Source organism: Ambystoma mexicanum, chromosome 11, assembly GCF_040938575.1.
Source record: "Ambystoma mexicanum isolate Mex_15411 chromosome 11, UKY_AmexF1_1, whole genome shotgun sequence".
Taxonomy (NCBI): Eukaryota; Metazoa; Chordata; class Amphibia; order Caudata; family Ambystomatidae; genus Ambystoma; species Ambystoma mexicanum.
Genome location: NC_090934.1, coordinates 1,295,336,071 through 1,295,350,107, shown reverse-complemented (window position 1 = coordinate 1,295,350,107; position 14,037 = coordinate 1,295,336,071). Strand labels below are relative to the sequence as shown.

At 47.3% G+C, this 14,037-nt stretch overlaps 1 protein-coding gene across 3 annotated transcripts in view; it reads right to left on the bottom strand.

Moving 5' to 3' along the window:
• Nucleotides 1-14,037, bottom strand: part of SECISBP2L (SECIS binding protein 2 like) — a 1,017,636-nt gene that overhangs the window by 396,931 nt on the left and 606,668 nt on the right. For all 3 annotated transcript variants that reach the window (XM_069624786.1, XM_069624787.1, XM_069624785.1), the window contains one exon: nucleotides 6,318-6,480. In XM_069624786.1, coding sequence (XP_069480887.1) covers nucleotides 6,318-6,480 — 163 coding nt within the window. The remainder of the gene's footprint in view (nucleotides 1-6,317; nucleotides 6,481-14,037) is intronic.

Genomic DNA, 14,037 nt, shown 5'->3' with positions numbered 1-14,037 from the left:
AAGGGGAACCTCTGGGCATCAGCAGAGTGCCCCAGCCCAGAAGAGACTGCAGTATCCCTCACTGAGGGGTAGACTAGGGAAGGTTGGGTTGTCTTACCCAGCTGGGGTGAGATCCGTTGAAGTTGATGGTAACAAGACCAAATAACTTTGCTGTCAAGAGAGGGCTTGTCCTCTCTATTGCCGAGGCAGAGGGGAAGACATCGGATCTCACGGAGAGGCAAGCAAGTATAGGAGACATAAGCCGGTGTGGCGAGGCAGAGAAACTCGACCACAGAGAAGGGAAGCCACGCTGGGTGAGCGAGAAGTGCCATGGAGACGCTGAGAGTCTAGAGAGGATTCCTGGGTGCTTGGCAGCTCACATAGACAGCGTTGTTCCTGCCGGAACCTGACCAGAAGCAGGTGTGCAGCAGCAAAGTCTTGCAGAAAGCCAGAGGGATGTCAGAGTGACCCAAAGCATGAAGCAATCGACGGAGGAACGCTGTGGAAGCACGAAAGAGACCGAAGACGCTGTGAAGAACCGGTGGGTAGGCCCAGACTAGGTGGGGACCCCGGGACATTATGGCGACCCGCCAACGAGAAACTGAATGCGATAAAGCCACAGAGACAAACAAACGCAGAATTGTGTTGGCAAGTGAAAAGGGCAGAGAGCAAAAGAAATCCCCAATAACATACGAGCCTATGATATGGTATATGATAAGTGATTTATAAAACGCCTGTATACAAGCGTTTTTAGGCGTGAAAAGACAAGGTAGGGAAGACAGAGGGAGGACAAAACAAATGATCATACTAGCCCTTGTGTCATTCAGATTATGCAGGACTACGATAGCGCAAAGTTCAGGGGGCACGGGGAAGTGCCAGGGAGAGGGAAAGGGGAAGTGCAATCAGTGCAGCATTGTTCTGAATAAGTGCAGCCAGGGCAGCGTGACTATGGGTAAGTGCAAGGAGTCAGGAGACTGTAGGATTACAGTTACAACCCCTAATAGCACGGTAGGCCCGGAGGGAGTGCAGGGGCAACTGGTCCTGGAGGAGCCTGGTACCCAGTGAGACTCTAAGGGTAGCCAGGCCACCAAATCAGCGAAGCAGACAGGTAGGTCAGCAGGGGAGGTAGAGAGAGAAAGCAGGGGCAAAAGGAAGGTCTTGAGCAGCTTCCGGAACTTCAGGTGGTCCGGCCCAAGTTTGAGAGGGGCAGGGAGGTCATTCCAGAGGGAGGCACCTGCAGAGGAGAGATATCTAACCCGTACTCTCTGCCTGGAGAAGCATCTGACCCTCAGAGAGTTAGAGATGGCTGAGCAAAGAACTTGAGAACGAAAGTGTTTTGGAAGGGACAGTTGTATGTAGTGCGGGCCCTGACCCCAGAAAGCCTTGTGGACGATCAGAGGGTCTTGTACTTAATCCTTGCAGCCACCAGGAACCAGTGGAGAGATACGGTCCTTGGGCTTGAGGCCAAGCTGCAGTCCTGTTCTGGATTAGTTGCAGATGGCGGAGAGTAGAGGAAGGCAGATTGAGAAAGGGGCTGTTGCAGTAATCTAGCCTAGAGAGGACCAGGGATCTAGCGACAATGAGCTTCTGGGGGGAAAGAGAGAAAGGGAAGAATACCTCTGAGGAGGGGCAGCTGGTAGTGGGCCTTCTTGGCGAGATCAGTGATGTGAGGAGAGAAGGAGAGAGTGGAGACGAAGAGGACACCAAAGTTTGTTGTCTCACGGGAAGGCAAAGGAAGAGGGCCCAAAGGAGGGTGGCCAGAGTGAGAGAGGGAAAGCAGAAGCAGGACTCCCAATGAGAAGCATCTCAGTCTTACTGGCATTAAAGCAGAGATCATTGGAGGCGCACCAATCCTGAATTGCGGATAGACAGGAATGAGCAAGAGAGGAGGCTGAGGGGAGCCTGAGGCTTTCGATTCAGTGGAATGAGCATTCATGTTTGAGGTCTTACGAAGGTCGGGTTTGGCGTTGATTTTTCTGCGGTGGGTACGATTGCTTTACTCCTTAGCTAAGACAAAGATATTAACAAACCAGTTGGTCTCTGATACCATATCACCGACAAGGGGTATAAGGCAGGGTTGGCCCCTGTCTCCAATTCTTTTAGCGCTGGCCGTGGAACCCCTGGTATGCTACATAAGGGAACATCATGCCAATAGAAGGGGTGAAGATACATTCACATGTCTGTTATATCGCATCCCTTTATGCTGATGACATATTGCTATATGTCAAGCATACTCAGCAGAACCTACAGCCAACGGTTCATGCTGTGCAGTCATTCGAGAAATGATCAGGGCTCAACATTAATTGGGACAAGTCCGAAGTGCTCCCCTAACACGCAGAGCTTGGCAAGAAGATATTGACGAAGAGTTTAGGTGGTGTCCCCAGGGCATCAAGTATCTAGAAATTATAGACAAGTGGCGTCCCGCAGGGATCGTGCTTGTCAACGTTACTCTTTAATAGTTTTTACAAACTCCTATGTGACATGATTAAAATATGGTTGTCCAGTATACAAACTACGCTGATGACACCCAATTGATTTTTGAACTGACAAGTTCTTACGAAAAGGATGAGCTGAGAGTTAACAAAGTGTTTAATGCCATACAAAAATGGATGGCCAACAACTCCCTTGCCCTAAACGAGGCCAGAACAGAACTGTTTATCCTTTGCACTCCTCAGAAAATAGGTAAGTTAAACCAACAATTCAAAAAAATGAAGATTAAAAATAGCTTCATTCAAGTTTCCGAGCATGTCAAGACCCTCAGGATCTTGATGGATTTTCATCTCTCCTATAAAAGACATGTCTCCTACCTAAAATCATCATGTGCGTTTCACACCAATCTCATCTGGCAGATTCGACCATACTTATCTGAGAAAAATCTAGCACTGATCGCAGGAGCAATTATCAATTCTAAATTGGATTATTGCAACAGCCTGCTAATGGGCACTTCCAAAAGTAACACCACTAAACTGCAGGCTATACAAAACGGTGTGGTTAGGGCCGTATTTGGATTAAATAAACGAGAAAGAATCTCGCCAGCCAGAAAAAAACTTAACTGGCTACCGGTACAACAGAGAATACAATTTAAGGGCTCGGTTATGATCTACAAGTGCCTGGCTGGATTGGCCCCAAGCTACCTGGCAAAGAGATTAAACAAGACCCCCGTACGAAGAAGTCTTCCATCAAACGGGAAACATAACCTACAACAACCACGGAAAAAACACTGACCGGAATTGGCGGTACTAGCTTTGTTCACTGGGCCCCCACTATCTGGAACCCTATGCCCGCTCTGATTAAAAACAGGGTCTCTCTCACCACCTTCAAAAAACGACTCAAGACGCATCTATTTGATGAAGAGGAAATCCAATAGCTCTGGATGCTTGAGATTTTCATGTTTTTTTGTTGTCTGTCTTCGTGAGCGCCTTGAGGCTTATGGGCGATAGGGGGCAATACAAAAATTAAAATAGATAGATAGTAACAGCATCAAGTGCTTCTCTTTATATTGAAAATGAGTTGCAAATACTGGAGCATATGGAGAGCAGAGTGGAGCCCTGGATTCTCCTACTGATATCTCAGGCTCCTAGGATCTCTTTCGCCAAGATGGTTATTGTTCCCAAACTCCTATATATATTTTCAATAACGTCCCGATAGTACCCCAGCTAACCCTTGGATAGGACTACGGCAGATGATGGTACGACTGGTATGGGCAGGAAAACAAGGTAGGATTGCATATGATGTGTTAACACATTATGAAAGAGGCAGGCTTGACTATCCAGATAGGATTATATACTATTTAGCCACCCAAATACAATATAGTGTGTGGTGGTGGTGGTGGTCACTGTTTCCGGCGGAATTGCCTCATGTGGGATTAGAAAGGGTATCCACGTACCCAGAAGGTTTAAAATGACTTCTATGGGGAAAGAGGAGACGAGTTTGAGAGCAGGTACAACCAGTGGATAACACTTGCAGAGCATGGGACAGGGTTGCGACTTTGACAGGAGAGGAATATCTATATACACCAGCCTATTTTATATACCAGGTACATGGTGTGGAAGCAACATTTGCAAAGATTTTTCAGATCAATTTTGAGCGACTAGGGATCTACACCATGGGAGAGGATACAGAATGGGAGATTCTTTATGTGGGACAAGGTGAAGAAACTAGGAGAGTGGAATGTGGTCATCATGCTACTATATTCTAGATTTAGGAAAGCCCTGTGGGCTAGATGGTCATGTTATCCAGGTGAACCCGCAATATCCCAGCTAGTCCAATATGTGGTAAAACCACCTACGTATACAAAGCTGGTGTCAAATGATAAACGCAGAGGGTCGAAATGGGGATTAAATCGAGGTCAAGGTGGAATGGGTCATTGGGGATTGTACTGTCTGATTCACAGTGGAGAATAACATGTATGCAGATACAATGGTCATCTATGGATAACAGATTTTGACTGACTCATTTTAAATACCTCCATCAAGTGTAATACACTCCTTCACAGTTACAGAAGTATTATCCTGATAGATTACGCAATGTGCTAGATGCTCTTGAGAGGTGGCAGACTTCATACATGTGATATGGGATTGCACGTATGTATGCAGGTTCTGAGCCCAAATTATAATCAGCTATGGATGGGATGGTTTCACACCAACTAGCAGAATATCCAGGGATGTGGCTTTTGGCTATATTCGAAATTGGAAGCCGAGAGGCAAGAAATTGCTGGGCATGGCCTCTATTCTGGCACGCTCTCTAATCGCTAGGGTGACACATCGGGCACCTAGTTTTCAAGAATGGCTGGAGTGCATGAATGACTGTGAGGGGAAGGAACGACAGTACGCCTTCATGCTGCCGAAGGGGAGCAGGCCCATGGATGCCTGGGGCCCTTTCAGGGCATACGTGGCAAAGGTGCAGGAAGGGCACAGAAGATAGACTGTCTAATGTCTTGGAGAACATTCTATTGGCTACCTAAGGGATGGGGTAGCACACAACATAATTGATCTATCCAATTTGGCATGATGCAGGTAATTAGGGGTCGGGGGGTGATGAGGAACACTGGGCAGGGGATGGCTACATTATGTTTGTGAAAAGTGAACACTGTATTGTTTTGGTTGTATGCATTCTTAGGTAACGTTGAAACAAATACATTTTAAAAAGGAATACATGGTTTTAATGTGCAATATTGATTACAAAATGTACTACAAGTTGGGGGGATTACTGCGACTTTTCCTTTGCTGGCATGTGTGGGTCCTGATTAGGACCATGCATTTAACTATTGTCTTGGGTTCCCCTTTTTCTCTCCATGCCTTAGCCTTGTATGCATTGAGTTCACCATCAGGTGTAGGACATACATTTAAGGAGTATTTTTTCAGGATACCGTTGGGTGTCTATTTAGGTCTAAGTGTACCCATCCACTAGATAACCTCCCTTCCTCTAGTGAAGACTGACTGCTCTGCCATAGCTACTGATAAGAGAGTTTGGCCTAACCTTTGGTTGGAATTTTGTCCGTCCATTAAGATAGGTTATTTCTCCCCCCTCATCAAAGCGTTGTGAAAGTCCCTAACATACAATCACAGATAAGCCTCTTGATCACTGCATGGACAGCCATGATTGTTTTCTACTGTCTCCGCTCTCACTCCAGGATGATTAAACTGGCGGAAAATTATCTCCAGAGGACATCAACTAGAAGGAGCACGTACACACAGGTACGTATTGAGGGTATAATGTACACACATCACATGAACCGCCCCGGTCGCCTTACTTTTCAGTCTAGTAAACAAGTCGTAATACTCCAGAACAACCATTTGACGGCAGACGTTTTATTTACGTGTGAATCCAAAACATATCAACAAACAACAAATATGCAGATTGGGATTCGGGGAAGAATGCTGCTATTTTCATGGGGTTATTATCTCTTACCATGATCACAGACAAGCAGAGAACATTAATCTGACAATTGGTCAATAGAGAAAGAAAATCCGATTCATGATAATTTGTGAAATGTGCTGATCTTTGTAATCAAGTGGATGTAAAGTTGTTAAATATTTGGTATTAATAGGGTTTATTTATTGAAAACATTGTTGGGTGATGTATTTATTTCTGGTGCCATCCTGAATGATGACTCTGACTGTTTATTTACAATGTCCGAGGGATTTTGAAAAAACGAACTAGAAGTATACTCAGAATACAAGCCTGCTAGAGGATGAAAGCTGACAGGGACACCCACCTCTGTTTTTAAGCACAATACTATGGAATACTTTGTTTCGGCAGTAATAAAAAGCATGGCCAATACTCTGGAATGATGAAACATACACACGTAAAGATGATATGGAATACAAATACATTACTCTCTAAATCTTTTGCTGTGGATTTTGGTGATTGCTGAAGATGCCATAGGACTGCCAATGCCTGAACTGGCTGGTGACCCTTGTGAAACAGGTGTCATGCAGTAGGGAGAATTCTGACTCGCTGGAGAAAGAGATGCATCACTGGGTACACTCAATCCAGACTCTGAAATAAAGTGAAAGAGGCAAAAAAGCGAACACTTCAACAAGGGGACTTTTGAAACACATATGAGTCATAACTGCAGGAGTGCAATTGTAACAACATTAGCAGATTTATAAGTGATAAAAGAACATTACAAAATATAGAATGTATATAAATGTGTTACGTAAAAGTATAAATCGCATGTATGCAGGGTTCTCCTGCGTGCTTCTCTATTGGTTCAGAATGTATTTCTATTTAGTGCACTTTGCGACTTCAACTAAGAAATGCCTTACGCAGGATGAGAAGAGCATGTTGGAACATAAACCACTGAGTGAGACTTGTGATGAATCTGATGGACTCATCACTGTTTTCCTGGCAGTGATCTCCTCCTGTATGTCCAGGGGACGGCAACCGCTACCTGATCCTGACCCTGGGGGTGGCTGTATGGGTGAGGATCACATGGGGAGACAACCTCTGGGGAGATACTGAGTCCATTGGGCGAGACGCAGTATCCCCCTTTCCCTTTTCAGGATGAATCCGCCATTTTAACAATCTAATGGCCCATTGTGATTTCTTCCCTCTTTCACACGCAGAGAATAATGGAAAGCATTGGTCACATCCCAAAGGCAACTCTCAACTAGAAACACTTGTGTATATGCGAGTTATAAATGCCATATCATATCATAACTAACCATCCCTGTAAAATTATGAGAGGCGCTTTTCCCAGCTCCTCATGCTTGTCTTCCAAACATAGTTTGACTTTAAAACCCATGGCAAACATGTATACCACAGTCTCAAAACTAAAACGAACTACCATTCCCACAATCTCCACAACACTGGGATGAAGAGGAGAGGAGTAATGATGATCACTTCCCACTGTCAGCAGTATAGTCCTTCTCCAAATCCTATTGGCAAAAGCCAATATAAAAAGGTAGAAAGACTCAGGAAGTGTGTGAGAGGCTCTTACTGGAGGACCTGGCTGCATAATTTGTGTGACAGAAAAGAAGGAACTACTAACTGCTGTCTGAGCCAGAGGAAAGGGGAACCCTTGCTCCCAAAGGGGAAGCTACAAGGAGCCGAGAGGATAAGCCTGGCTCGTCCAGAAAGAAGGGGAACCCCACCGGGCCTTAGCAGTGTACTACTGAACAAAGTTGACTGCAGGCCTCCAGGGAAGCCAGAGAGAGAAAAATTCCAGAGAGGACTGCAGCAGAGGCAGAGGCCAGAGAAGTGGAGAGGGAGGTGCAGCGAGCAGTGCAGGAGTCAGTGAACTCCAGGCAGAGGCTCGCAAACGCTAGGCACACAGAGAAGCCTGCCGGGGCAGAAGGAAAGACCCTGCAGATGAGCAGGAAAAGCCATGGAGACACAGGGAGCTGCACAGAAGCTCACGGTTGTTGGGTCACTCGTGGAACCAGCATTTTTCAGTCAAGGCAGAGAGAGGAAGCCAGCGTGTGATCGTGGAGCCGCAAGGAATACTGGAGAGACCTCTGCTGACTGGGTGGAAAGCAAATGAGGCAGCTATTCCACAAAGGCGCAGGCAGAGTTGGAGACGCTGGAAGAGACCGGTGAATCTGCCCAAAGTAGCTGTGGACCCTGGGGCCTTCTGACAAGCATTCCAGCAAGTGTTTGATAAATATGAGATTTCTAATGCTGAAAGGAGCAGAAGAAGAATATTTGAATGCAGTCAAGGCAAAGTACTAATTCAACACCCAATACGAAGGATGTTTGAATGCAGACAAGACACTGTACAAAGACAAACCCCAGTCCAGTACAGATGCATGAGATGCTAGTGTGGGGGAGATGTTTGAGCACGTCTTACCATAGACAAATATACAAAGTTCTTTACAGTATAGGCCATTGTGGTATAACCAAGCAACTGTGAATAAATTAAGGGAAGTCCTGGCAGATGAGAACACCAGGCAGTTGAAGTTGTGTTAAGATTCCTTGCAGGAGAGTATACCAGGTGATCTGCAGAATTATAGGAAACCTTACAAAAATACTGTTGCCAAACTTGTGGTTTAAACAAGAACTTAGTGAATCCAGTGAAGACACAAAGGAACTATTAATTAAAGTGGACATTTTGCCATCCTATTTCAGAAACCAGGGGAAGGAAACCACCCACTGGATCCAACGGTCTCTACTATTCCACCAAGTTGAGCCACCTAGTCTGGAATCCTGAAAAAGTTTTAAACTACTTTTCATTCAAGTATTGACAGGAGGAAGTTGCAGCAAACTGAGTTCTAGAAGAAACTATAGAAAAAGATGAAAGGTTGAATCAACTACAGGTACTTAGGAGGAGTCGTCGTCTAAGGAAGGAAGAAGACATCACAAGTTTCTAGCTGACAGAGATAAGTGCTGTGAAAAAGAGGTTGTACCGTGCAAATGCTTAAATTAAGCAGTGAAGGGATGGTCACGGTGGTGTGAAGATAGTTACTTAGTACATAGAAGTTTAATTTTAAATTTGCATATTTGTACAAAAGAAATATTCTCTACGGTCTGGGGAGGTGACGCGCTAATCTTACTAACATTAAATTTGGAATGCTGCAGGAGTCTGAAGCGGCTTCACCGGAAACGGTTTCTGCGTGGCCCTTTCGCGTGAGTTTTCGTTGTGCATTTTGTTTCGGAAGTCCTTCTCTGCAGCCCAGTTCAACGCTGCCCAGCAGTGAATTCAGCTCGTCAAGTGCGGACACCCTAGCAGTATTTAGAGGAGGCGCGCAAGTGTTTTGAAACTCAATGTGGCAAGTTCATTATTTCAAAGAATATTTTTCATATTAAGCAAAAGGTTTTCAGGCAACCAGGGAAAGTTTGCATTATACTCTAGAGTTTACATTGAGGTAGGAGTTCGGAATAAATGTGTAATTGATGGTTGTATTTCATTTTTTAGGTCATCAGTCAGCGTTCAAGAGCGCAGAGGGCTGCAAGCAAGATCTGACTTATTATTTTATTCACTTCCCCTTACCCCTGGGGTTGCCTTATCTGCAACCGTATATAAAGAATCGCAGGGAGCGCGAGTCCTGGGGGTCTGGAGGATTCATCATCTATCCCTGTGGGCAAGAAGAGCTGGGACGTTGATAGTTGGGTTTCAGTGTATAGTTGATTATACCTACATTTAATAGTGACTCCTTCAATTACAGCACTAATCTCCATTCTGGGAGAGATACTAAACTCCCAGGGAGCAGAAGCAGCAATGAGTTTAGACTTAAGCTGGGGGAAATTATCCCAAAGTAGAGGGAGTACTCATGCCCCTTGTTAGGGGAGTTTTCCTGAAGTCCTCCTTGCAAGTAAGACTTTAGTTAACTATCCCATTGGTTTGCAGATCCCAAGCTCTTAGTATCAGTCTGTACTGCTCAGAAACCTTGGTATGATATGATATATGATATGATATATGATAGGTTATTTATATGGTAGAGTGGCAGGGCAGCCAGGCTTATCCTAAGAGGAAGATGTGAGCTGTAGGCAAGTACACTGAACCTAGTTGGTAGTGCACATCAAAGAAACACACCTACATATGTATTAAAATATAGATTATATTTACAACAGAGTCACTGTTAAATACTTAGCCCAATACACCAAAAACACATATAGCACACTAAACCAAAAACACATAGGTATGCACTTTGTGCTACTTTCAAAAGGCCACTTCTTCGTTGGTAGTTGCTGAACATATACAATTGTTACAGGAGTTTGACAGTTCTACGGTACTATCGGTAACATGCACCCACAAAGTAATACGGTAATTGCTTTTAGTCAGGATACACATATAACAGTGAGTTTTGGGAAGGAAAACCGTTGGTTAGTGTTATCCCAGTAGAGCTTCAGGTTCTAGAGGCGGTTTCCCTGCATAGCAAGTCTTTTAAAGTCCAAAACTCAACACTGGCTAAAAGGCAGTTCGGAGAGACTTAAAGTCTTGTAACGCAGCAGAAGTCAAAAGTTCGTGTGGATAGTCTCTAGGAAGGGAGATGCAAGAAGGCTTAACCATCTTTGGAGAACCTGTTCAAGGATTTGCTAAAGGGACACAAGTAGCGGCTTGAGTTGCAGGTGAGAGAGGGTTGCCCTGGATACCTCTATGTGCACTCCAACGCTCTGGAGCGACTTTCTGGAATAAGGTAAGCAATACCTTTTTCGCCACAGTATCTTGGGTTTGAAGAAAACGTTTGTTGTTGGTGCTCCGCGATGTTGCAGCTCTGGACCCGACCTCCGGATTCCTTGGTCCGATGACTAAAGGCAGGACAATGGACAGGATCTCTCAGCAGCAGCCTTGAGGGAAGATTTCTGGCATGGCTTTCACAACTTCTCTGGTCACTCTGCGGTTTTGGCGCCTTTTCTGCAGCACCAACAAAGGACGCGATTCGACCAAGTCCATCTTCTTCGCTTCCTGCAGTCCCACACTCTGATGAGGGGGTCTGGGTGAGTTGGCTCAGATCTCTGGAATGTCCTTGAGGGCTCAGCAAAGATTTGGACAGATTCAGTCTTTCCCCGGCGTTGCACTCAAAAAGAGCAGCAGGTCCCCTGGTATTGGGGTTCCCGCACCTCTGGAAACTCACAGGACCTCAGGAGATTGCTCAAATCAAAGCTGGTCTTGGACTGGTTATTCCCACCAGTCAAATGGAAGGCGTTGTCCTCTTCGTAGTTCCTCTGTCGCATAGAAACCGGGGTCAGGATAGCAGCAGTCGCTTCACTGTGTTGCAAAGGGTCTGCAGGTGTCTCTGGTCATCTCCTTCAGTTACTTCATCTTCCAGTGGTCGACTTGCTTTTCACTCGAGGAGCCTCACCTTTTATACAGTCCAGCAGTTATTCCTTGGCAATCTTCTCAGCAGTTTACAGAAAGGGACTTTTGGCTGTCCAATCAGGACAGCCAGACCCCCAGTGGGAGCTGGTCCCATTCAGGCACTCAGGCAGACAAAGGCCAGAAGGGTGGACATCTCCTCCCTCACTTCCTGCCTGCCTAGACACTCTGGAGCCTAGGTGGGGACATTCAAGGGTTCCTGCCAAAGGCAAAACACACACACCAGCCTCCCGCTCCCAGAATGGTAGAAGAAATTATAAGTTACTCACCATAGTGACTAACGTACTCTTAGTCCCCTTTCCTCCATACTGCATGGGCTTCCCTTCCAAGGGACGGGGGACCGAGCCTTTTTCACCAGAAAAAACCTTCTTCCCCTTTAAATTTAGAGGTGAGCTGGGGTGCGGCCCAGGGAGCATGCACTGCCCTGACTCCATCCTCCGGTGCCACACCTCAGTCCCCATTGACGCGTCGACAATAGAATTAACATTGCTTAATGACACCAGTATTATTAGGGAGGAGGTTAGTGGGATGTATGGAGGAAAGGGGACTAAGGACTAAGAGTACTAAGAGTATGTTAGTCACTACGGTGAGTAATTTATAATTGCTCTTGCGTCCCGTCCCCTTTCCTCCATACTGCATGGGTGATTACAACTGCATGTAGCCCCAGGGTGGAGAGGAGACCCACCTTAAGCAAATATGTTCCCGAAAACTGCCTGTCCCAAAGAGCCGGCATCCAAACAGTAATGCTTGCAGAAAGCAGAGGGAGTGGCCCAAGTGGCCGTGCTGCTTATGACTTGCCAAGGGACATGGCGCTGGAATGTGATGGACGTTGCCTTGGCCCTGAATGCGTGGGCATGCAAGTTGGCCAGAAGTGGCTTGTGCTGGCCCTCGTAAGCTTCCTTGATGGCCAAGACCATCCAGCGGGAAATAGAGGCCTTGGAGACCTGGTAGCCGGGTCTCGAACCTCCGAAAGTGACAAACAGGGCATCCGATTTGCGGAAGCCCTTGGTCCTGTCCAAGTAAAACTTCAGGGCGTGCCTGACATCCAGGCAGTGCAACACTCTCTGTGCTTCGTCCTTCGGATCGGCAAAGAATGTAGGGAGCACTATCTCATCATTCAAGAGGAAAGCAGACGGCACCTTGGGCAGAAATGCTGGGTGTGTCTGCAGGACCACATTGTCCTTGTGGAAGGTAGTATATTGTTCTGAGGCGACTAGCGCCTGTATTTCGCGGACTCTACGAGCCGAGGTAAGGCCATCTTGATGGTGACCAGCCTGATGTTCGCAGACGCCATTGGATTGAACGGTTTGTGCGCCAGGGCGCCCAAGACCATGTTGAGGTGCCACATGGGGTGCAGCCTCTTGACGGGCGGGTAGAGCCTTGCGAGCCCCGTCAAATGTTTGACGATCGTATTGGAGGAGGAGAAGATCCCCTCTTCCGAGTTCCTGTAAACCCCAATGGCTTTGAGGTATGTGCGGCAGGTGTCCACCTGCACACAAGAGTGAGCGAGGTGCACTAAGAAGCAGAGCACATCGTCCAAAGTACATGCCAGGGGTCGATTTCCTTGGAGTCTGCCCAGTGGCAGAATCTGGTCCATTTGCTTTTATACTTGGCCCTGGTAGCCTTGCTCCTGGCACCCTGTATGATTTCCAGATTGGCCTGTGAGAGGCTGAGATGCTGCAGCGTTACCTGCTCAGGTACCACGCTGTGAGGGCTAGTTTCTGTGGCGCAAGGTGGATGACCCCGGCCCCCCTGCAGCGCCAGAAGATGTGCTGGGCCCGTCATGAGGTGAATCGGAGGCTGAGCAGCTCTGAAAACCATGGCCAGGCCGGCCACCATGGAGCTATTAGAGTGATGTTGAGTTGGCGATCCTCCTTGATCTTGCAGATCACTCTGTGAATCAGTGGAGGGGGGGAGGGGCGTACGCCTTCATGCCGTTCCACTGAAGCTGAAATGGGTCCCCCAGGGAGCCGGGTCCCTGTCCCTGTCCCTGCCAGGAAGCGAACTGAGGGCACTTCTTGTTGAGGCAGGTGGCAAAGAGATCCACCTGGGGGATGACCCCACCTTATGAAGATCTCCTGAATGACGAGGTTGTTTAGCTGCCACTCGTATTTGTCCGCTCCAAACCTGCTGAGCTTGACAGGCTCCAGGTTGGCTTCCCCCGGGAGGTGGACTGCCGTGAGGTAGATGCCGTTCTCCAGGGCCCACTCCCACATGCTGATTGCTAGTTCGCACAGAGGAGGGGATCTGGTGCCTCCCTGCTTGTTGACGTAGTACATGCTGGTCGAAATGTCTGTCTGGATGAGGACAACTTTCCCCCCGAGAAGTGGTGGGAATGCTCCGAGCGCTAGCCAGATGACGTTCAGCTCCAACCAATTGATGTGGTATTCCTGCTCCTGTCGAGTCCAGATGCCGTGGACAGAGAGATCGTCCAGGGTGGCTCCCCAGCCCTCGAGCGAGGAGACTGTGGTGATGGTGGCCTGCGGGGAGGGCAGCCGAAAAAGCTTGCCCATCCGTAGGTTGCAGTCCCTGGACCACCATGTTAGGTCTGGGTGGGGAGATGGAGGGACTTTGATCATCTCGGATTGAGAGCCCTGCTCCTGGCTCCATGAGGCCGCGTAGTGCAGCTGAATCCTCCTCATCCTCAGTCTCGTGTGTGGGACGGCTAATAGAACCGCCGCCAGGAGACCCAGGAGATGCTGGTACCACCAAGCCGAGGTCACCTCTCTGCTGAGGAAGTGGGCGGTGGCCCTCTTGATGGCCGAGATCTTGTCCTCCGAACTTTTCGGAGCATGTGT